Source organism: Bubalus bubalis, chromosome 3 (assembly GCF_019923935.1).
Source record: "Bubalus bubalis isolate 160015118507 breed Murrah chromosome 3, NDDB_SH_1, whole genome shotgun sequence".
In the NCBI taxonomy this organism is placed as follows: Eukaryota; Metazoa; Chordata; class Mammalia; order Artiodactyla; family Bovidae; genus Bubalus; species Bubalus bubalis.
In genome coordinates, this window is record NC_059159.1 from 136,977,398 (window position 1) to 137,001,677 (window position 24,280).

General features: G+C 44.1%; 1 protein-coding gene and 1 non-coding gene across 8 annotated transcripts in view; both read right to left on the reverse strand.

Annotated features, from left to right (window-relative positions):
* The window catches only part of UBAP2 (ubiquitin associated protein 2), a 119,395-nt gene that overhangs the window by 4,763 nt on the left and 90,352 nt on the right, over window positions 1-24,280 (reverse strand). For 6 of the 7 annotated variants that reach the window (XM_044940192.2, XM_044940194.2, XM_044940193.2 and 3 more), the window contains 10 exons: window positions 23,216-23,429; window positions 15,694-15,974; window positions 14,923-15,092; window positions 12,685-12,898; window positions 8,733-8,772; window positions 6,492-6,675; window positions 5,536-5,605; window positions 1,059-1,254; window positions 406-497; window positions 96-143 (listed from right to left, as the gene is read on the reverse strand). In XM_044940192.2, coding sequence (XP_044796127.1) covers window positions 96-143; window positions 406-497; window positions 1,059-1,254; window positions 5,536-5,605; window positions 6,492-6,675; window positions 8,733-8,772; window positions 12,685-12,898; window positions 14,923-15,092; window positions 15,694-15,974; window positions 23,216-23,429 — 1,509 coding nt within the window. Of the gene's footprint in view, window positions 1-95; window positions 144-405; window positions 498-1,058; window positions 1,255-5,535; window positions 5,606-6,491; window positions 6,676-8,732; window positions 8,773-12,684; window positions 12,899-14,922; window positions 15,093-15,693; window positions 15,975-23,215; window positions 23,430-24,280 lie in introns of those variants that run through there. The other variant, XM_044940197.2, reaches the window with a different exon arrangement.
* Window positions 7,297-7,380, reverse strand: LOC112584157. Its single transcript, XR_003108500.1, has one exon. It is a non-coding gene; the product is annotated as a small nucleolar RNA SNORD121A (small nucleolar RNA).

Below are 24,280 nucleotides of genomic sequence, written 5' to 3' on the forward strand. Positions count from 1 at the left end.
TCCTCAGGTGGGGTGTGTCCTGAAGGCCAGACAGCAGGTGGGGTGCGCGAGACTCAGAGCCTGAGGCCCCCCAGCCTCCCCCAAACCCCACTCACCATTGGCAGCCGTGACTGCAGCATCTGGAGCTCGTCATAGCCGTAAATCTGCGTGAGGACACAAAAGCTGTGAGAGACCACACGCCACCCCTGGGGAACCCGACCCACATGGGGCCAAAAACAAGGCTGGAAGCGGAGGACACGTGCAGGAAGGAGACGGGGACGAGCTGCTGTGGGCAGACGCCCTGCCTTGACTGAGTCCAGCTAGAGAAAGGCCCAGGGTCTAAGGGCAGAGCTGCCCTCAGGGGGAGCGGAGGCAACTCAAGACCCCCCAAGGCCAGCTGGGCTGAGGGGAGCCGGGTGCGCTCACCGGGTAGGCAGGAAGCAGTCCTCCAGGGCCCACGAGGTACTGGTTGTGCAGCAGGGGAGGCACCCCCTGGGGCAGGTTAGGGGGCGCTTTGCCTGGAGGGCAAAAGTCAAATGGAGTGACGTGGCCCCCACACGAGTACAATTCCTCAGCCACTGGGGCACAGCAGAACGCAGCAGACCGGGTAGCCCCAGGACAGGGACAGGCTGGGCCACAGGGGGTAAGCTGCTAGCAAACCACAGTCGGCTGGGCCCACACAGCCTGCCTAGGTCTGGCTGATGGGCAGTCACACAAAGTGACCAGGAGCAGCCCATGAGAGCTGCCCCGTCACCTCAGCTGCAGGGATGAGCAAGGACAGAAAAGAACGGAGCGCTCCAAGCAGAAAGGCTGCCGGGAATCCTGTCCAGGGAGCATCCTCCCCTGCAAAACCGATTTCACCATCAGCCAGGATCTGGCCCCCACCCCAATCCCAGCTCTGGAAGAACCAGGCCTCAGGAGGTCAGTGGGACAGAGAAGCCCATAGGGGCAGAGCCGGACACAGCTGTGCGCTTTCAATGCCTGTGAACCCCCATGGCTGCCCACCGGGGCCTCCTCCCAGGAAGCCAGGCTATACTCTTGACGGGGGGAGGAGGGCTGGCCAGGCCACGGGAACACACCTGAGGTCATCAAAGGCGCAGCCCTGGCGCTGCTGCTGGGGGCACTCCCGGGGGCACTGCCCAGGCACAGGCTGCTGACCGTGTTCATGCCGCTCGGCAAGCTGAGCCCTGAGGACACGGCGCTCGAGGCGGAAGTTGCTGCCGTTGAGAAGGTGGCCGAGGGCTGTAGGGAAGGGGCGCTGTCCACACTGGCGTGCTGGCAAAACAGAAAAGCCAGGGCACATGGATCTAGGGGCAGAGCAGAGAATGCACGAGGACTGGCCTGGGCTGTGGGCCCACGGCCTCAGGCTGACCTGTGTGCTCGCCCTGGCCCCTCACTGAAGCCATGGGGACACAAATGGTCAGCTGAGTATCAAGACCATCACAACTGAGATTTATGACCAAAAATCCTCCTAAAAATCACTCAAGTTGCTCATGCTCTGGTAACTGAAACAGGCACATAAACCTCAAGTAACCTTAGTTTATAGATGAACAGAGAATCTCAATAGGAGGTGAAAACCCACCTCATAAAATAGGAGGGTGGAGCCCGGGCCACAGCAGCCCAGCCCAAGGCAAGGCCTCCTGGGCACCTCTGACCTGAAGCCGCAGGTGGCCTTTGCTCCAGCATGTGAGGATATTCTGTAGGTCCTCAGGGTCTACACCAGGAAGGGCATGGCCCAGCCCTAAGCCTGCCTGAGAAGAGCCACCAAGGAAAGAAGGGCAAAGCAGAGCGAAAGCTTTGAAGAGCCTGAGAGCCAAGGGCCCCAACCCAGCTGCCAGTACCAAGGCGGCAGGAAGGGTTTCGAGGGTTGAGGGGAGGCTAGACGAGATATACCTGGTTGGGCAAAGTGAGGGCCGAAAACAGAAGAAAAGGCTCTGTAAGACTGAACGTGTGCACCACAAAGAAGCCGGGAAACTGACGCGAAGCTGAAGAACAGGAAAGACCAGGAGAAGGGACACCATGCACTGTCTTCCAGGGCCCAGACGACTGTGCAGGCCCCAGCCCCACAGGCTGCCCTGCCCGCCCAGGCACTAGCAACCAGATCCGGTTCAGCAAGTGCAGACTCCGAAAATTCTGGTCTCCTGGGGCTCCCCAGGACTTCTGCCCCTTCTACCGAGATGGAGAGACAGACCAGCCAGAGAAGGGCCCAGAGTGGGGCTGAGGCTGCCCACTACGCACACTTCACGATCCCCTGCACAGAGCCCAGCTTCCACCCAAGGACACCAGCCAGAGTCAGAAACAGCTCTGACCACTGCACTGTGATGTCACTGGCCACCCAACCTTTCAACCACAGGATTAAAAAAAAAACACTGGCAGTGTGGGGAGTGGGGGGAATCCATAGGCACTCAGGAGTCATCCAGAGAGCCTCTCCTGCCTTGAGTAGGCCCTGAAAGGGTCCCTGAATCTGCCCTTCCACCTCTCAAATCTGTGAAGAAGACAAGCTGCTGGCCCGCTTAGTCCATGTGATGGGGCCGTCACTCAGCTCTCCAGATGGGCCCAGGAGAGCACAGCTGACCACACCTTCCACAGACCATGAGGGGCAGGAGAAAAGACGAGATCCTTTACAAAGTGGGAGAGACCTGGCTCTGACAGATTATGATATACCTGACTATTTAAAAGTCAAAACGATTTCTAAAACAACAAACCTAGGAAAAATATTTGCACTTCCCATCACAAAGGGCTACTTACTAGTCTCCCAACTATAGAAATAAATACCACAGACTGGACAGAAAAATGTAAACATCTCAGCCAAAAGGAAATTTAATGGTTTACCAATGTATAAAATAGATGTTCAAGTTCTTTCAGTTAAACACTATACTGACAGGTCATTCTTCTATTAACACATTAGAAAAATACAAATATTTGGTAACATCATTTTAGGAGGCAGTGGAGAAAGAAGACACTTCACTGTTTGCCAATGAGAGGTAAGTGGGCTGAAATCACTACGCAGAGCCATGTGTGTAATATGACAAATGCCTGGCAATTCCACCGCGGAGTCTATCCTACAGACACAGCATGTGCAGAAGGCTGTACACCACTGTCTGCACAGCTACATCTCACGTTCTTGTGCTTTGCAGATACTGCGTTTCCTACAAAGTGAAGGTCCAAGGCAACTGGGGGGTCAAGCAAGTCTATTGGTGCCAATTTTCCAACAGCGCTGGCTTACTTTTCGTCTCTCTGTCACATTTTAGTAATTCTCACAATATTTCAAAAGTTTTCATATTTGTTATGATGATCAGTGACCTCTGATGTTACAAATGCAAAAAGATCACAACCTGCTCGAAGGCTCAGGTGATGGCCAGCATTTTTAGCCTAATGTATTTATTAACTAAGATACTTATATTGGGGGACTTCCCTGGCAGTCTGCTGGTGAAAACCCCAATGCTTCCACTGCAGGGGTCATGGGTTGGATCTCTGGTTGGGGAATTAAGATCCTGCATGCCACAGGATCAGTGAGTGAAAAAGAAAAATATGTTGTATTTTTTAGACGTAATGTTACTGCAGCGAGGCAAAAGGAAAAAAAGATGAATATGTTGTATTTTTTGGACATAATGTTATTGCACACATAATAGACTAGAGTGTGAACAAAACTTCTATGCACTAAAAAAATCAAAAGATTTCTGCGACCGACTCTCCCACATTATTCACTTTATAGCAGTGGTCTAGAACCAAACCCACAATATTTCTGGGATATCAAAACTGAAAATGGCCCTCAAGTTCCATAAGAGGAGGACTACTAAATAATCCAATGCAGCAGAGCTGTGAAAAAAGAACAAAGAACTCTGATCCAACACAGAAACCTCCTAAAGATACACTGTTGAGTGAGGGGAAAAGATATAGGGAACTATATAGAATGTTCCCATTTACATTACAGGACAAGGAAAAGAGCAGAAAGGAAAATGACCGTGTATGCATTTGATAGGTTAAGAAAACAAAGTCTAGAAGATCAAGAAAATAATAGGAAAAGGGGCAAAGCCAAGCAGAAAAGAGACAAAAACTCTTCAGTGTGTGTCTTTTACGTCTTTTGTTATTGAGTCTTGTGACTCAGTGACCACCTTAGCAACTGCAAGAGGCAGTTCTGCTGGCGGCCACTGGGACCGTATGACACAGTTCCTGCCAAGACAGACTGCAGCGGACCACGAGAGCAACAGCGCCCAGGATGGGAGGCCAGCACTCCAGGGCTCACAAAGGGGACATCGCAGGGCGCCCACTGGCCAAACACAAGGCATAGGTGGTGGGCAGGCAGCTTACTCCAAGGACAGAGACAGTCACACCAATCTCTGCTAGGAAGACAGTGATCTGTGTGTTTCAAGCAAAGAATTATGTATAAACTGATTTCACTTAAGCTAGAATAGGGATGCCACAATGTTGGCCAGATACTGAGGAAAGACAGGACTGAACCTTTTCCACCACTTCATTCTACAGCAAAAGATCTGACTTCTTCTTCAGAAGAAACTAATTTGCCAATTTCCCAACTCCCCCATTCACCTGGACCCAAAACTTCCCTCCCTGCTTGAAGACCACCTACTCCCACCTTGTGGAAGCCTGCTGTCTCCTGGAAGGGGGCACTTGGTTCTCTCCTGGCACCTTTCCTTCCATGTTCCAATCTCTCCCAGCTTTTGGAACTGTCTCCACCCGCTACGCAGCCTCATCCCACAGTGTAGACTGAGCCCCGAGACCATGCTCCCAGCTTCAAGCTTAGATGCCGAGACTTCCGTAACCACGATCTAGGGTCACCCTTAAACACATCGGGACCTCCCCAGCTGGCACCCCGCCCGCACTTCTATTCTTGCCTCTCCACGCTCCACACATGCTTCTGCAACAGGACCTTCCCAAAGCCCCCACCCCTGAGCTGGAGAAGACGGCCTGAGCTGGCGGGAGTGAAGGCCCCATGACGACACACACTGGATGCGGTAACACTGGCTGGACCATCTGTCCGTCTCAAAGACACACAGACTCTTCCTTTCCCTTCACACGCTCTCCCTACAATGGACTTCACAAAGTACCAGAGTGTTCTCCAGAAGCACTGCTCTTGATAAAACTGGACTTTTAGCACAGCCCAGTCCACGGGGTCACAGAGAGTCAGACATGACATGCAACAGGTGCCAAGCAGAAGTTAGCAACAAGTCGACTTTCCTCTAAAAAGCTTGCAAAGACCCCAGCATAAGAAGTCCCAGAAAATAAAACCAACCCTGCCAGGCAGAAAGGTCTCCTAGAATGAACAGTGAATTCTGGGAAACAAATTCACCACCCGACAGCCCTGCCCATCGTATCAGGTCTGGAGAACCGATTTCACCACAGAGGCACGAACCACATGTCCTCCGTGGGGCCTAGGAAATTATCCGTTCAAACCATGAACCTAGATGAGACATCACAGCCAAGTGATTAGAGTATCCGGATATTCGGATTCACAAACTACAGCCTCCCCCAACCCTGCCCAAGCCTAGGCCCCAAGCCAGCTAAGGAGGGAGTGGGTAGGGGAGCAGGAACACTTACTGTGTGGGATGTGCTGGCGGAGAGCGGCATGTGCGTGGAGGCGAGGCTGCTCTGGTGGCTGGAGAGGGAGCTGGAAGACAAGACGGCACCACGTGTCCACCATGGCCCTCTGTACCAGGGGCCACTCGGCCAGGCAGGCTATCCACGAGCTCGCCTTGTCCCCCCATGGGAAGGCCTGGCTGGACACCCTTCATTCTGCATCACCTCGGACAGGTGTTCTGTGGTTAGAAATGACCTAAAGGCTTGCTCACTCGCCATGAGGATCCAGGACATCCTTCCCTGGGAACCTACAGAGTCCGCTTCAGGCAGCTCTAACCATCTGCTCTGAGACTGTAAATGGTAAGAACAGGATTGTACTAAGAACAGCCAGCCTTGGAGACCCCCTTAAATCTGTGTGTGTGGGAAGAAAGTTCCTACGTCGGCCCCACACGCTGGAGCTTGAATGCCCATTAAATGTAGAATTCAAGAAGCCTGGCTTCTGCTCCAGGCTGCATGAGGCAAGAGGAGAATTCTGCTCAGAAGGTAGGTGAGGACGCACCAGTCCGGTCCTCCCATGACTGTGCTGACCACTCATCTTTGAACCCACAGCAAGTGCCACACAAGAGACCTGCTCAGAAATCCCCCAGCACTTTCACCCCATATCACAGTGATGGGGCCCAGAATGTGGGGCAGGGCTGAGGCATGGGGCCCCCTCCTGAGGGCTAAAGAGGAGCAGAAGCGACCCTCTGGCCCCACCCCATTCCCAAAGACCCAGGGCTGTGTGACAGCAGAGGCATTACAGGCGGCAAGACTTTCACACCGGGCGCCTGAGACCCCACCCCCGCCACACAGCATTACTGAGAAAGGCCAGGACGACAGGCAGGGGCAAGTGTGGGCTCTGTCCCTGGACACAGCCATCCAGAAGCTTCAGGACTTGGCCTTGGTGCCTCGGACTCGGGTCCCTGTTGTCCCCATACCTGCTGAGCTGAGAGAGGGGACTGCTGGACAGGTCCCCAGGCTGGGACAGGGAAGGCAGAGTGGCAGTGTGCTGGGATGCAGGGGGCAGAAGCGGAGCGCAGGAGGTGGTGCTGGGCAAGGAGGCCACAGATGGGAGGGCAGAAGGAGGGTCTGTTGTCTTTGGAGCTGGAACGGATGAAGTAGCTGTAAGAAACAGATCAGTTTAGCTCCAGAACCAACCGTGAGTATCGGAGGAATGCTCAAGTTTTGTGACAGGCTGGCCGGGCTGTGACACACAGTGGCGCCCCAGGGGACAACGCGTGAGCAGGCTGCGAGGCGGGCCCTGCCCGGGCTGCGGGGATGGTGGGAAGGAGGGCTGGAACGCAGGCCCCAGGCGAGGAGGGGGATACATCTTTACCATCACACACAGCCCCGATGTGGGGGTCAAATCCTCCCTGAGCTGCACCCAGACACGGAAAGAGGCTCAGAGACTGACAAATATGGTCACAACGTGAACACAAGGGACAGTGACCACGTGGTGGGGGGACCACCCAGGGGTTACGTCTGCTTCTATCAAATGAGTATCACAGCAGGCTGACCTCAGGAAAGTTCATTGCCAGTAGAGGGGAGGAAGGGGCTGAGAGTCCTCTCCAGGGTACATACAATGGAGAATCACACACACATAAAACCTGAGGAAGACATTCCTGCCTTCCACAGCTACTTCTAAAAGTGAGCATTTCTTCGCACACACTTCAACAGAACAGACCTCAGAGCACATAAATGCATGCATTAGGCTTTCAGAAGAATAAGAATGCAATCAATCAGCTGCAGAGAAGACTCAGTTTTAGTGCCATCCACACATACAACTCAGATATGTGCTTGGACATAAAGCATCATTGTCTTCTGCAGTTAAGAGGGGGCAGCACCTTGCTTCGGGAGGCCCTGAAAGTCCAGGCAACATGAGCTAGTCTCCGAAAGGGAGGACAGCTCGACAGCCAGCACCGGCAGTGACAGGGCAACACTGGGCATGGTCAGTTCTTAAGAGTGGTCCTCACACCCCTGAGGCTTTTCACTGACAGGCCTTCCCAAATGGTGCCTGTTCTTCCAGAAATCAGATAAAGACACCACAGATGTCCCTGGCCCAAAACTCACCTCCCTGGGTGTTGGATCACATCAATGACAGGTTCACAGAAAGTGTGTGGTGAATGTGAGTGTGACGGTGTGTGTGTGTGTGTGTGAGAGAGAGAGAGATGGCTGGAGAAGAGCGCATGGGAGACAAAAACCTATCTAAAATGCACACTGTTTTATGGACATCTCATATCTCATTATCTCACTTGACATCTCCAAATAAAATCTCTAAGTAAACCTCTGTGTGTTCTCGACCCCACACGTGGGCCAAAGAAACTTTCCACCACAGATTGAGTAATTCACACTTCCTGTGACATCTAGTGTTCTCAGATGTACCAACATTATTTGTTGCTCTGGCGGTCCCTCAACACCAAATCCAACTCTGGGTAAATCAATGTGTCATTTCAATTCCAACTGAGACCTATTCCTGGTCTGGCAAAATTCACAGCCACACTCCCAAAAATTTCTAAATAAAAAGAGGGTCTTTCTGGCTTCCATACCCAATAGATATTCAGTTGCTTCACTGAATGATCAATGAAAATCGGTTTCATTTTAGATTATGACCATAATCATTGATAAACAAGCCAAGAACAAAGGGAACAACTAATGGGAATTCACCTACACTAACTCCAGTGATCACTGAGCTGTACTAGATTTGGTGGGCTTTCCCTCCATTTCTCCCAAGTATTTATAGTGAGCAACATTTTCTCTCTCTCCTGAACCAGCACGCCAATTTCTGCTTTAAACATCTTTCACATTACTGAAGTGAAAGCCCTCTTAAACTTCCTGGAATCTGGGCCTCTGAGAAAAGCATATTTTAAATCCAACCTACACTCCACACTTGAGATGCAGTCTTAAGACAGCAGAATGATGCAAGACCCCCTTCGTGCTGTAGATGTATTTCTAGTAATACCGTCACCTACAGTCTGGTCACAGGGCCTCTCTAGCTCAGCTCTAAACTGAAAGAAATGTTGCCAATGATGAGTCAGAGATAGCTATCAGAAAAGATGGAAAAGGACTACTTTTGCAGAATTAGCCATTGGCCAATCATTTTCCCCACCACATCAGCTATGCTCTTTTTCTGTCTGTGGTTTCCACCAGCCACAACAAGAATAGTTAGCTCATATACTTACTGTCTACTGTCTGCTGACTTCGACTACCACCATGTCCATTCTATAAGAAAGAGAAAATAAAGTAAGTAAACCCTCCATTGAATGACAACCTAGGTTGGGATTTAACCACAAACATATGAAGATTATGAATTAAGCAAAGAACTATGATCTGTTTTATTTTGTTTCTTAAGAAAAGGAGAGGCAATACAACAAATTCTTAATAAATCCCAGCAAGCTGACCTTATTTACACCAAACTGGTTATTTAAGGAAGTAGTAAGAATAAAAAATAAGACCAAAAGCACAGGAAGCAATGAAACAGTCCTAAAAATTATTAAGCCATAGGCAGGACTTGGGAACTCTCACTATATTGAAATCACCACAAGCCTTTCTATCTCATGGACATTCTGTCTCCTGAGTACCCCACATACTAGAAAGTAAGTGTTTCCAAACTATAATGAAGATAACTTTCATACAAGGAATTATCCTATTTTATATGATTCAATTGGTCTGAGTTAACCATGAAGCACTTCCCTAGAACTTTCAAAGAGAAGGAGGCATCCTCACAAAGAAAACTTTACTTCCACAGATGGGGTGTGGAGACCTGGCAGAGAGATTGAGGGCTTCGCTGGTGGCTCAGTGGTAAAGAGCCACTCCTGCCAAGGCAGGAGATGCAGGTTTGAGTCGATCCAGGAAGACCCCACACAGTAGAGCAACTAAGCCCGTGTGCCACATTTACTGAGCCAGTGCTCTAGAGCCTGGGAGGCAACTACTCAAGTGCGTGTGCCAGAAGCCCGTGCTCACAAACAAGAGAAGCCCACAGTGAGAAGCCCGTGCATCCCAACTAGAGAACAGCCCCTGCTCACCACAACTAGAGAAAAGCCTCTGCAGCAGGGAAGACCCAGCACAGCCAATAAATAAAAAAATAAACTTACTATTGGAAAAAAAAACCAACCAGTGACTGACAGTGGAGCCTGCAGGGCTCAGACAGGTTCTGGATGGGACAAGGAAGCTGAGGAGATGATCTCAGAACAGAAATTCACTTTCTTTTCATAAAATCCTACATACATTTTATTCTTAAAACAATTTGAGATTATTTACAAGAAATGTAGACAATAAAACAGAACTGCTAGGGAAAAACAAAGCAAAACAAGAGCTAAAAGACTCAGAGAAGGGAAAATCAGTATAAAGGGCACATGGAGAGCAATCAAAGTTCTGTTGCTCTGCCTCCCTCTCAACGATGGTTCACTGTTCGGTAAATATACACACATGACATCAAGCATATTCCTCCAAGACAGCACAAAACCAACATACAAAGTCTTCTGAAAACTGTATCAGGGCTTCCCTAGCAGCTCAGTGGTAAAGTATCTACCTATCAATGCAGGAAACATGGGTTCAATCCCTGATCCAGGAAGATCCCACATGCCTTGGAGCAACTAACCCCATACCCCACAACTATTAATTAAGCCTGTGCTCTAGAGCCTGAGAGCCACAACTACTGAAGTCCCTGTGCCTTAGAGCCTATGCCCTGCAACAAGACAAGCTACCATGAGAAAATGGTACACCACAACTAGATAAAGTCCTTGCAGGAAGGAAGACCCAGAGAGCCAAAAAAACTCACTAGACAAAAAGAGAGGAAAAGAGGGATGAAACAGCTGCCATCACATCTTGGGAACACTTCATTTCACCTAGAAAATCATTTTAAAAATACAAACCCTGGACTACATGTAAAAACAGACAGCCATTGGGAATTTGTTGTATGATGCAGGAAGCTCAAACTGCTGCTCTGTGACAACCTAGAGGGGTGGGATGGGGTGGGAGGTGGGAGGGAGGTTCAAGTGGGAGGGGATACATGTGTATGTAAAAGTGAAGGTGTTAGTGGTTTAGTCCTGTCCAGCTCTTTGCAACCCCATGGGCTGTAGCCCTCCAGGCTCCTCTGTCCATGGAATTCTCCAGGCAAGAATACTAGAGTGGGTTGCCATTCCCTTCTCCAGAGGATCTTCCCGACCCAGACACTGAATGTGGGTCTCCTGCATTGCAGGCAGATTCTTTCCATCTGAGCCACCAGGAAAGCCCCAGGCTGACTCATGTTGATGTATGGCAGAAACCAACACAAAATTATAAAGCAATATACTCGAATTATAAATAATAAACCTTAAAAAAATACAAATATTCAAACAGTAAGGTCCTACTATATATCACACTGAACTATGTTCCATATCTTATAACCTACAATGGAAAAGAATCTGAAAAAGAATATATACATATAACTGAATCAGTTTGCTGTACATGTGAAACTAACACATTGTAAATTAACTACAATTAATTTAAATTAAATTAATTAAATAACTTCGAATTTAAAACTATTAAAAACAAACAAAAATTTCACAAGCAATGGACAAACTGACACAATAAAGAAGCCACGTTATTCGGGATGAAGGAAATTCTAGGCAGAAGCATGCTGGAGACAAAAATACCACCAAATGGTCAAAAGACATCAGAAATCTGGTTCGATTAGCTGAGCAAGAGTTGAACAGTGATATGGACAAGAACAAGAGGTCAAGTTAGAGCTGGAACTGAGATGTTGTGCAGATGACAGAGATTTAACGAAATGGTCTGATTTATGTCTTACACACTGAAGACCAGCACTTTCCAAGGGAACAGAATATTTTGCAATAGTGGAAATACTGTCTGTCTGTACTTGGTCGTGTACTATAGTGACTGACCAACCATATCTAGACAGACAACATTTAAATTGTGGTGTGTCAGAGAAGCTGAACTTTTAATTGTATATTTAATTTAAACTACCACATGTGGCTAGTGGTTACCATGCTGGAAATCACAAAAATAAACTTCTTACAGAATATATATTGAAAATACACAGCTTTTTAAAAAGGTGTCAACCCAGAAAGAGAAATACAGGTGGAAAATGAGAGCAATAAGATTTTATACAGTAGAAAGCAGATGCCAGATAGTAACTGACTTAGCTGACCTGGTAAAGCCAAAGCCTAAGCAAGTAGTTGAGAAAACCAGAAAACCACTCAACTTATATCCAAGAACCATACCAAGCAACTCAGTACTAATATATATCACATAACTTTGGAACCGGGTGTTGAGGCAGGGCTAAATGTTAGAGAATTTTTTAAACTCTGCACAGCAGGGTGAACGCCCCCTTCCACCTTCTCCCACAAGCTCTAAACTTCATCAATGAATATTTAACGGCAGCCTTCTCTTCACATTAGGCTTTTAAGACACTGACAGACAGGTATAGGTCCTACAGGGAAGAGACTGGAAGAAGAGCCCCTGAAGAATGCAAACAAACCCAACAGGAAAGGCCCATAGGGCTGATGCAGGAGCTCCCACCCCTACAGAAATGGCCAACCACACTGTCCCTCACTGAAGCCCATGTCCAACAACCTACCCCTATAGACAGTTTTACTGTTAAGTGGGCACAATGGATTCATCAGACATTTGAGGAAAACATCCAACATGAAAGATGGAAAAGAAAGGGAGGAAAAAACTCTTAAGTCAATACATGCAAATATTTCCTCACAATCTTAGAAGGAAACTTAAGGAAAAAAAATGTATCCAAATGTCTACTATGCCAATTCAACTGTTTCTATTATGTCCATGTTCTGGCCACTCTGAAGTAGCTCTCATTAGTAGTGCTTGAATGTCTGCCTTACAGGACAGTCAAACACTAGACTAGAGTCCCCACCACCCACCGAAGCCACTGCACAACTCAGGGTGTATCCTGACACTATCCGTATACCAGGCATCTGGGTCCATTCACACAATCCCTGTGTACGGGTGCGTGAAACACAGGTTTCAAACGAGATGGCCACAAACTATATGGATTCCTCTCAAAAGGTTAGCCGATTTCTAAAATGAAATTTTCTAAAAGGAAATTTCCCAAACTACATCTTGAGCTCCAACTGGAATCTCCTGTAAGAATAAACCTGAAAGACCACTTGCCGTGACGGTTCCTGGAGCTGACTCCGACGAACTCACAGAGCTTTGGTATGCGATCCTGTTATGCACAGAACTCTGGTCGTAGGAGGAAGACGTTGTTACTGGACTAGTGGAGCTCAAAGAGGAGCTGGTCAGACTGGACGAGGTAATGACGGAAGTTGTGTAGGTGGAGTTCTGTACTGCACTGGTCATTGGTAGGGAGGTATTCAAAGAATCACTACAGAGAATAAAAGACATGAGACATAAATCTGTGTCACTTCACTGTTTTCATGAGGCAGAACAATTTCATCTCTTGTCATATTTTAAATTAAATAAACACATCTATAACTATAAAATTTATACTGCTGCATCATTTATATCATGCAAATGAAGATTAAAAGAACAATTAATCCCTCCTCCCAAATTAGAGCAACCTAATTTAACTGACAGTTCAAAACTGGGAAGAATATGCAAAAGACTGTATACTGTCACCCTGCTAATTTAACTTATATACAGAAGACATCACGCAAAACAACGGGTCAGACAAAGCTCAAGCTGGAATCAAGATTGCTGGGAGAGATATCAACAACCTCAGATATGCAGATAATATCACCCTAAGGGCAGAACATGAAGAGGAACTTAAGACCCTCTTGAGTGAAAAAGGAGAGTGAAAAACCTGGCATAAAACTCAACATTCAAAAAACTTTGAACATTCAAAAAGACACAGCATCCGGTCCCATCACTTCGTGGCAAACAGAAAGGGGAAAAGTGGAAACAGTGGCAGATTTTCTTTTCCTGGGTTCTAAAAATCACTGCGGACAGTGACCTCAGCCACGAAATTAAAAGATACATGCTTCTTGGAAGAAAAGCTATGAAAAACCTAGACAGCATATTAAAAGCAGAGATATCACTGCCAACAAAGGTCCATATAGTCAAAGCTATGGTTTTTCCAGTAGTCATGTATGGATGTGAGAGTTGGACCATAAAGAAGACTGAGCACCAAAGAACTGATGCTTTTGAACTGTGGTGTTGAAGACTATTCTGAGTCCCTTGGACTGCAAGGAGATCAAACCATTCATTCAATCCTAAAAGAAATCAACTCTGAATATTCTATTGCATGGACTAATGCTGAAGCTCCAATACTTTGGCCACCCAATGCAAAAAGCTGACTCACTGGAAAAGACCCTGATGCTGGGAAAGACTGAAGGCAAAAGAAGGAAGCAGCAGAGGATGAGATGGTTAGATAGCATCACTGACTCAATGGACATGAATGTGAGCAAACTCTGGGAGACAGTGAAGGACAAAGAAGTCTCGCATACTGCAGCCCATGGGTTGCAGAGTCGGACACGACTTAGCAACTGAACAACAAGTTTAACTAATAGGCAGCGTGACATTATTAAGAATTCTTAAGAAACTTTAAGGAATCTAAATGTCCTGAGTCTGTCCTTAGAAAGGGAACTCAAGCAAATATCAGATTTTGGCTCTAGAAGGTAAAAAATGTAGTAAAATAAATTCTAAAATTTGAGATTTTAGAATTTCAAGATTCCTCTTGAATCTTGATTCCTCTATTTATAAAATATTCCAGTGAAAGAAAATAAGTGTTAGCAAAGATGTATACACACTGAATCCCTCATAGATTACTGGTAGGAATGTAAGTATTTCAGCCACTAGGGCGAAAGTCTGATAGATCCTCAAATGGTTAAATACAAGAGTTATCAAAGGATCCAGCAATTCCCAGGTACAGCTCCAAAGCAAATGAAAGCACACAAAACTTAACTGAATTTTCACATCAGTATGATTCATAACAGCCAAAAAGTGGATGTAACCCAAATATCTAATGACTGGATAAACCAAATGTGATGTACCTGCACAATGAAATACTATTTGGAAAACAAAATGCACACACACTATAAAACGGATGAACCTTGAAAACACTATGCTAAATGAAAGAAGTCAGAAACATAAGGCCACTTATTGCATTTTCCTAGTTATATGCAATCCCACAACAGGCAAATCAGGAGACAAATTAATGGTTTTTCAAGGGATGGAGTGAGGGGGAAAGCTGGGCATGACTGCTAACAGGCACAGGATTTCTTTTTAGGGGGATGGAAGACACATTCTAGAGTTAGCCACTGGTGATGGTGATACAAACCCATCACTATAGGGTTTATTTTCGCCACCAGGTGATTTCTTAGACTCTACTGTGTTTTACTTTGCAAAGAAGTTAATCAAAACTAGAAAGAGAAGTGGGAAACCGTATACCTTAAAGATTTTGAATACAAGCTAATGGGAATCTGGCTACTATTTTCACTGCTTGCAGCTGATCCAAATTCAGAGAGAGAAGGTTCTGATCCAAATTCCAAGGCGCCAAACTGGACATTTAATCCTGTAACATCTGCTGATCCAGGCATTTCCACTGCAGAAGCTGGGATCTGTAAAAGCAAAACCATGATGTTAGCAACGGAAGTGAGAGATTCCCAGCCCCAAAGGTCTGCAGAGCTAACAAGCACTGGGTTCCCAGGGCCCTGTGGGGAGGCCTGAGGAACAAGGAGTGAAAGGCAGGAAAAAGAAATAGGATTTTTTTTTTTAAAGAGAAAGGAACAGAGCCAAGAAAAATTAAAAAGTTAACGGAATGGTCAGTTCCACCAAATGCTTCTTAGGATTGGGGATGGAAGTTGGGGGGAAAGGGAGGGGGAGGGTGTGACACGGGATTGTGGTGATGGATGAGTGAGGAAGAGGGGCCTCTGATGAAAGCATCGCCTGGTCAAGGAACCACTCCTACCTCTACAGAACAGAGCTAAGTAAGTGCAGAAGAACACCAGATTCTCTTCACTAAACGCACAAGATCATCAGGTTTCCTGAGCAAGATCTGTAATTTGAATGGACAGTCCTGTCTCTTAGCACAAACCCGTTAGTCACTCAGAAGTGACCGATGCTCATAAATCAAGAGACTATGTACTTGAATATACCCCATGAACTAAGTGTTAAAATGCATCCACCTTTGGCACTATGACTTCCTGATAAAAGACCCACCTTAGAAGCTGGAGGTATTCGCCGAGACTTAGGGAGTTTGATGTGTTTGGGCTGTGGTTGGTGAGCAGACACAGTGATGTTTTCGACAGTCATGCTGGGAAGCTGCAAAAGTTTGTTCACAGTGGAGGTACTGCTGTCTCTGGGTGCTGCCTCTCGGAGCTTCACCTGGGAAGGAAAGGACTCCAACCCAGGAGGAGGAACAGTGACGGCCTGAGTCTGGTGCTGCTGTCGTTGGCTCAACTGGCTAAGAACAGGGGATGGTTCAGGCTGAGATTTGAAGTCTAAGAAGCGGGGTGGGGGTGGGGGGAGGCAACAATCAATCATTTAGGCACATGAGCTCACAGCTCCCTATTCCGCAGCCCCTGATGGTGGAGGGCTGCTGGCACCACTGCTTTCTCCCAACCACCTTCTACTTCAATCCCAAACATGGTGTGTGCGTGTGTCTATAATATTTTAACAACTGGTCTGTGGGAAATGGAAAAAGACACCTGAATGAGTTTGTAGCTAATGTCTTATGCAGAGAGGAGATTCAGTTTATGCTAAAGCATATGGGGTGGAGAATGGGTATTCATATTTTATATTAACTTTTGAAAATTATTATTTCAATAACATACGTGATAATGCAAAATCCAAAATATAAAAAAATATATATGATGAATAAAAATCACCCTTCCACCCTGTTCCCAGAAGCAGACATTTGTACTCAGTTTCTTGAATAAAAATATCAAAGATATTTAGTTTTCAGAGACTGTGCCCCATTAATGTATGAAGAACTACTTCATTTTTATGATTACAAAGTCAGATATGGTACACAAACCAGTATTATATTAATAAACTTTGAAGTTTTCCAATTTCTTGCTACAAAAAGCAATGCTGCAATAAATATATTTTTATGTAAGACATTTTGGTCAAGTGTAAGTACACCTGCAGGATCAACTGCTAGAACAGAGTTGCTGGTTCAAAGAGTGACTTGATACTTTTTATATTAAGGAAGTTCACCCTTTGCCTATAATATGATTTTTTTTTTCATAGTTTATCTCCTTTTTCATTTGGTTATGATACTTCCTATCACATCCAGACAGGTAGGTCTACCTCAAACTGAGTACATAAAAATCTTCCTATGTTTTTCTGTTATTGTTATTCATTATCTACGTTTAGGTATTTCACCCATTTGGCACTTTGCTGAACAGTAGGAGTTAGGGATCCAACTTCATTTTCCAGCTAGATACCCAAGAGAAACAAACCATCTATTCACTGTGGATTTGCAGTGCTACCTCTATCATACAGAGGATCTTTTTCTGCAAAGAACCAGACAGTAAATATTTTAGGCCCTGAAGGTCATCTCTTAGCAACTATTCAACTCTGCTTTTGCAGACTGAACGTAGTTACAGATAAAAACATAAATAAATGGCTGTGTTCCAGTAAAACTGTACTTCCACAAATAGGTAGCAAATCCAGTCAAAGGTTTGCCATCCCATGTCTTAGTCTATTTCCATCATAGTTGAATCTATTTTCGTCTTGATATTAGAGGAAAGTACAAAGAGGACAGACTTTCAAAGAATGGGAATAGCATGCTCAGATCTAAAAACTCATACCACTCAGTAGTTAAATGTGCAGAAAAAAGTTAACATACACAGGAGGCCTATATCAGAAACATCAGCTTCTGTCAAGGAACATGAAATTTCTGGTATGTTCCAAAGGATGCCAATGCTCTAACTGATAAAAGGGACTCTCTTTACCTTGATTATTTATACAATTTGGTTTATGTTGAATGTTCTCTTTCTGGGATTCTACAGTTTTGGTTTATACTAGGTAGACAGTGCCCATGTGACCAGTCCCCCAATAAAAACCTTGGACATTGTGTCTTTAATGAATGCTTTGGTAAAAAGACTTCAAACCTAGAGTAGTCTCAGGTACTTCTGTAACAGTAAACCATTTCATTCAGCAGAAAAATGTGTTTCCGTGTCTCTCAGTATACCCTAAACATAAACCAGACAGCCAACCCTATGATTAAAGTAAACCTCTGCTATTATGGCATGTGTATTGGTGGGAAATGGAGGGTTAATGTCACAAAGTCTATGGGTGTACAGCTTGGAAAACATCTAACTTAGAAAATACTTATCATACAAACCACAGACATTAAGGCTAGACAAAATCATGGCAGATACACACATGTTAGAATCAGAAAACAATAGAGAATATGATTTAAAGTATTGTCCACATTCCACCTTCTTATTCTAACAAAGCTCAAAAAAAAAAAATCTGTCTAGGTATTTATTCAAAGTGTTGTTTCCTTATATCTGCTTGACTACTATCATGCTTTTGCACATCTGTTCAAGGTATGTACTACTACTATTAATATTAACAAACAAAAATAGGTATTTATACAATGCCAAGCTGAAGGATTTAATTCAGAAACTGCAGAAGTTCTACTAAAAAGAAATATGCCTGGTCAAGACAGAACCCGTAAACACTAACAATTGACATTCACCTCAAAGTCGCCCCTGGTGACTCAGATGGTAAAGCGTCTACCTACAATGTGGGAGACCCAGGTTCGATTCCTGGGTCGAGAAAATCCTCTGGAGAAGGAAATGGCAATCCACTCCAGTACTCTTGCCTGGAAAATCCCATGGATGGAGGAGCGTGGTAGGCTATAGTCCATGGGGTTGCAAAGAGTCAGACAGGACTGAGTGACTTCACTTTCATTTTCACAAAGTCTCCTGCTTCTGAATTGGTTGGTGGGGTGTAGTGGCTAAGAGTGCTGGGTGGCTGTGGTTTGGAGTGGTGGTGGTCAGGACCAGAGGGGTAGTCTCTGGCTGACTTATCAGGTGGACCAAAGGTGGAGGGACTTTATCTTGGCATTTGTTGGTGGTAATAACTGCTTCCCAGTTTCTGCTGAGTCAGAGACCTACATTGTGTTCTTGTGCTCTGGCTTTTGGAACTCAAGTAAAGGCCCTTTCGTTTCAGGTGAAATTCCTCTTGGTAGATTGGACCTAGCCTGGTCTTTGGAGAGAGAGCAAGCCCTGAGCCTTTGGAGTGGGAGCACTGACTCCAAGAGCCTAGACAATCAGAGAACTAACCCTCAGTTCAGTTCAGTTGCTCAGTCGTGTCCGACTCTTTGCGACCCCATGAACTGCAGCACGCCAGGCCTCCCTGTCCATCACCAACATCCAGAGTTCACTCAAACTCATGTGCATCGAGTTGGTGATGCCATCCAGCCATCTCATCCTCTGTCATCCCCTTCTCCTCCTGTCCCCAATCCCTCCCAGCATCAGAGTCTTTTCCAATGAGTCAACTCTTCGCATGAGGTGGCCAAAGTATTGGAGTTTCAGCTTTGCATTGGTCCTTCCAAAGAACACCCGGGACTGACTGACCTCCTTTAGAATGGACTGGTTGGATCTCCTTGCAGTCCAAGGGACTCTCAAGAGTCTTCTCCAACACCACAGTTCAAAAGCATCAATTCTTTGGCACTCAGCTTTCTTCACAGTCCAACTCTCACATCCATACATGACCACTGGAAAAACCATAGCCGTGACTAGATGGACCTTTGTTGGCAAAGTAATGTCTCTGTTTTTCAATATGCTATCTAGGTTGGTCGTAACTTTCCTTTCAAGGAGTAAGCGTCTATTAATTTCATGGCCGCAGTCACCATCTGCAGTGATTTTGGAGCCCAAAGAAATAAAGTCTGCCACTGTTTCCACTGTTTCCCCATCTATTTCCCATGAAGTGATGGGACCAGATGCCATGATCTTAGTTTTCTGAATGTTGAGCTTTAAGCCAACTTTTTCACTCTCCAGTTTCACTTTCATCAAGAGGCTCTTTAGCTCCTCTTCACTTTCTGCCATAAGGGTGGTGTCATCTGCATATATGAGGTTATTGATATTTCTCCCAGCAATCTTGATTCCAGCTTGTGCTTCTTCCAGCCCAGCGTTTCTCATGATGTACTCTGCATGTAAGTTAAATAAGCAGGGTGACAATATACAGCCTTGACGTACTCCTTTTCGTATTTGGAACCAGTCTGTTGTTCCATGTCCAGTTTTAACTGTTGCTTCCTGACCTGCATACAGGTTTCTCAAGAGGCAGGTCAGGTGGTCTGGTATTCTCATCTCTTGCAGAATTTTCCACAGTGTATATCAAATAGTGAAAACTCACACAAAGGAAACCACTTGAATACAAGACTTGGCATCACCCAACCACCAGAAGCACCCTGTGCAGGATGCCTCATCTAAACAACAAATAAAGAAAAACACTAACCCAATCATTAGCAGACAGGATTACCACCTCACTCAGCCTTGCCCATCAGAGGAAAAACACACAAACAAAAACTCAGCACAAATCTCACTCTATATAAAGCTTACATAAACCACTGGATCAAACTTAGAAGGGCAGAAACCAAAAGGAAGAAAGAATTCAACACTGAAGCCTGGGAAAAGGAGACCTCAAATACATAAGTTAAAAAAAATAATAATGAAAAGGCAGAGAAATACTACACAAATGAAGGAACAAACTAGAAACATAGAAGTCCAAATAAATGAAGAGGAAATAGGCAAACTACCTCAAAAAGAATTCAGAATAATGACAGTAAAAATGATCAAAACCCTAGAAAACAAAATGGAGAAAAATGCAAGAACCAATTAACAAAGATTTAGAAGAATTAAAGAATAAACATACAAACGAACAACACAATTACTGAAATTAAAAATACTCTAGAAGGAATCAATAGCAGAATATCTGAAGCAGAAGAATGAATCAGTGAGGTGGAAAATAAAATGGTGGAAATAACTTCTAAAGTGCAGAATAAAGTAAAAAGAATGAAAAGAACTGAGGATAGTTTCTTTTCATCATATCACATCAAAAAGCTCATACACCATGATCAAGTTGGGTTTATTCCAGGAATGCAAGGATTCTTCAATATATGCACATCAAACAATGTGATACACTGTATCAACAAACTGAAAGATAAAAACTATATGCTAACCTCTACAGATGCAGAAAACGCCTTTGACAAAATCCAGCACCCCATTTATAATTAAAACTCTCAAAAAAATGGACATAGAAGGAACCTACTTCAACAAGTAAAGGCCACATATGATAAACCTACAGCAAACATTATTCTCAATGAAGAAAAGCTGAAAGCATTCCCCCTAAGATCAAGAACAAGGAACAAGACAAGATTGTTCACTTTCACCACTATTATTAAACAGTTCTGGAAATCCTAGCTACAGCAATCAGAGAAGAAAAAGAAATAAAAGGAATCCAGATCAGAAAAGAAGTAAAATGGATTAAAGACCTAAATGTAAGACCAGAAACTATAAAACTCTTTTGAGGAAAACATAGGCAGAACACTCACTGTTTGCAGATGACAGGATACTGCACATAGAAAACCCTAAAGATCAGAAAATTACTAATCAGTGAATTTAGCAAAGTTGCAGGACACAAAATCAATACACAGAAATCACTTGCATTTCTATATATTAACAGTGAAAAATCAGAAAGAGAAATTAAAGAGTCAATCCCATTCACCATTGCAACAAAAATAAATAAATATCTAGAAATAAACTTACCTAAGGAGACAAAAGAACTGTACACAGAAAATCATAAGACACTAATAAAAGAAATCAAAGATGACATAAACAGATAGATAGATATTCCATGTTCCTGGGTAGAAAGATCAATATTATGAAAATGACTATCCTACCAAATGTAATCTACAGATTCACTGTGACCCCTATCTAATTACCAATGGCATTTTTCACAGAACTAGAACAAAATATTTCACAATTCATATGGAAACACAAAAGCCCCCGAATAGCCAAAGCAGTCTTGACAAAGAAGAATGGAGCTGGAGGAATCAACCTTCCTGACTTCAGGTTATACTACAAAGCTACAGTCATCAAGACAGTATGGTACTGGCACAAAAACAGAAATACAGACCAAGGAAACAAGATAGAAAGCCCAGAAATAAACCCATGCACATATGGGTACCTTATTTTTGACAAAGGATGCAAGAATATACAATGGGGCAAAGACAGCCTCTTCAATAAATGGCGCTGAGAAAACTGGACAGCTACATGTAAAAGAATGAAATTTAGAATACCTGCTAACACCAAACACAAAGATAAACTCAAAATGGATTAAACACCTAAATGTAAGACCAGAAACTATAAAACTCTTAGAGGAAAACAAACGCAGACCACTTAATGACATAAATCAAAGCAAGATCCTCTATGACCCATCTTCTAGAGTAACGGAAATAAAAACAAAAGTAAACAAGTGGGACCTGATCAAACTTAAAAGCTTTTGCACAGCAAAGGAAACTATAAGCAAGGTGAAAAGACAACCCTCAGAATGGGAGAAAATAATAGCAAATGAAACAACAGACAAAGGATTAATTTCTAAAATATACAAGCAGTTCATATAACTCAATGCCAGAGAAACAAACAACCCAATCAAAAAGGGGGAAAAAAGACTTAAACAGACATTTCTCCAAAGAAGACATACAGATGGCTAACAGACACATGAAACATCGCTCATTATGAGAGAAATGCAAATCAAAACCACAATGAGATATCACCTCACACCGGTCAGAATGGCCATCATCAAAATGTCTACAAACAATAAATGCTGAAGAGGATATGGAGAAAAGGGAACGCTCTTGCACTGTTGGGGGGAACATAAATGGATACAGCCACTATGGAAGACTTACAGAGATTCCTTAAAAAACTAGGAATAAAAATACCATATGACCCAGCAATCCCACTCCTAGGCATACACCCTGAGGAAACCAAAACTGAAAAAGACACATGTATCACACTGTTCATTGCAGCACTATTTACAATAGCTAGGAAATGGAAGCAACCTAGATGCCCATTGACAGATGAATGGATAAAGTAGTTGTGGTACATATACACAATGGAATATTACTCAGCCATAAAAAGGAACATATATGAGTCGGTTCTGTTGAGATGGATGAACCTAGAATCTATTATACAGAGTGAAGTTGAGTCAGAAAGTGAAAGATAAATATCATATTCTAACACATATATACAGAATCCGGAAAAATGGTACTGAAGAATTTATTTTCAGGGCAGCAATGGAGAAACAGACATAGAGAATAGACTTATGGACATAGGGAGAGGGTGAGATGTATGGAAAGAGTAACGTGGAAACTTACATTACCATATGTACAACAGATAGACAATGGGAATTTGCTGTATGGCTCAGGAAACTCAAACAGGGGCTCTGTATCAATCTAGAGGGGTGGGATGGGGTAGGAGATTGGAGGGAGGTTCAAGAGGGAGGGGATATTTGTATACCTATGGCTGATTCATGTTGAGGTTTGACAGAAAACAACAAAATTCTGTAAAGCAATTATCCTTCAATAAAAAAAATTAATTAAAAAAAAATGAAAGAAAGAAATATGCCTGGTCAAACCCACATTAGTGTCCAAAAGTCAACCTTCTCTGCCAGTGTTTGGCATGTCCTCACTAGGGGCAAACCACCGTAGAAAATGCACACTTACCAAAATGACTAAGGACTGAGGACTGGGAGGCTGGAGGCTTGAGGTCCCAAGAAGAAGTGGTTGTGGGAGAACTCGTACTACTTTGCTGTGAACTTGAGGTGGTGGTAAACTGGCCCAAACTCGGAGCTTTCAACTGGTCCAAAATCTGGGAGCTGGTGATGTTCGCCATTTTTGAAGGGGCAAGCTCTCCAAATCCTGAACCAAGGACGGATGACTTTAAAGGGAAAGAAAAACAAAAATCCTCAGCAATACAGAATTTCTACATGCCACTGTATTTTCACAAGGATTTTTAAAATCATAGCCTAGAACATTCTGAATTAGTATGACTCATCTGAATAAATACTACACAAAAATATTACCAAGTAACAAGATCTGACTAAATAAATCTAACAATCCTTCCTGCTTCTGATACAAGAGCTTCGAGGGAAGAGGAATAGTTTCCCTAGATTTTAATAAATTTATTTTTATTCAAAAAGTGGTATCATTTAAGCTTAGAAACAATTACTTTTTTTAAAGTAGAGAGAAATAGCATTAATCAAATGACAAAGACAAGGTCGAAAACAAAATACAGTATTTTCTTAATGTGTGGAATGGTAATCATCTTTAACTTTGCCAAGTTTTTACTAGGGTTAGTCACAGAGAGATCAGCCATCAGATCATCCTGCAAGGTTAAAGGCACATTACAGTACTTAACAGTTGTATTCCAGAATCAGACACTGAATTACAAGGATATATGTGTGTACTGAGCAGATGCCCTGGACACTGCTGTGTTTATTTCAAGGTGTTTTGATGACTAAGTACACCAAATACACTTCCAGAGCAAACAACCAGCCACCTAAGAGTGGCGGATCAAGTGCATTTTTACTTATCAATATCATTCAATTACTGAAAAGATTAAGTCAAAACGTAACTCGACAACCACCATAAAGGTTAAAAACAGAAATGATCTACATTCCATCAAGAAGCCTGATCTAGAAAGCTGAATCAATTATTTCTGGTATCAGTTTCCAAAGCCATGGACTATCTGTCCCAGTTGTTTTTAAAGATATCCAAATTCTCCAATGT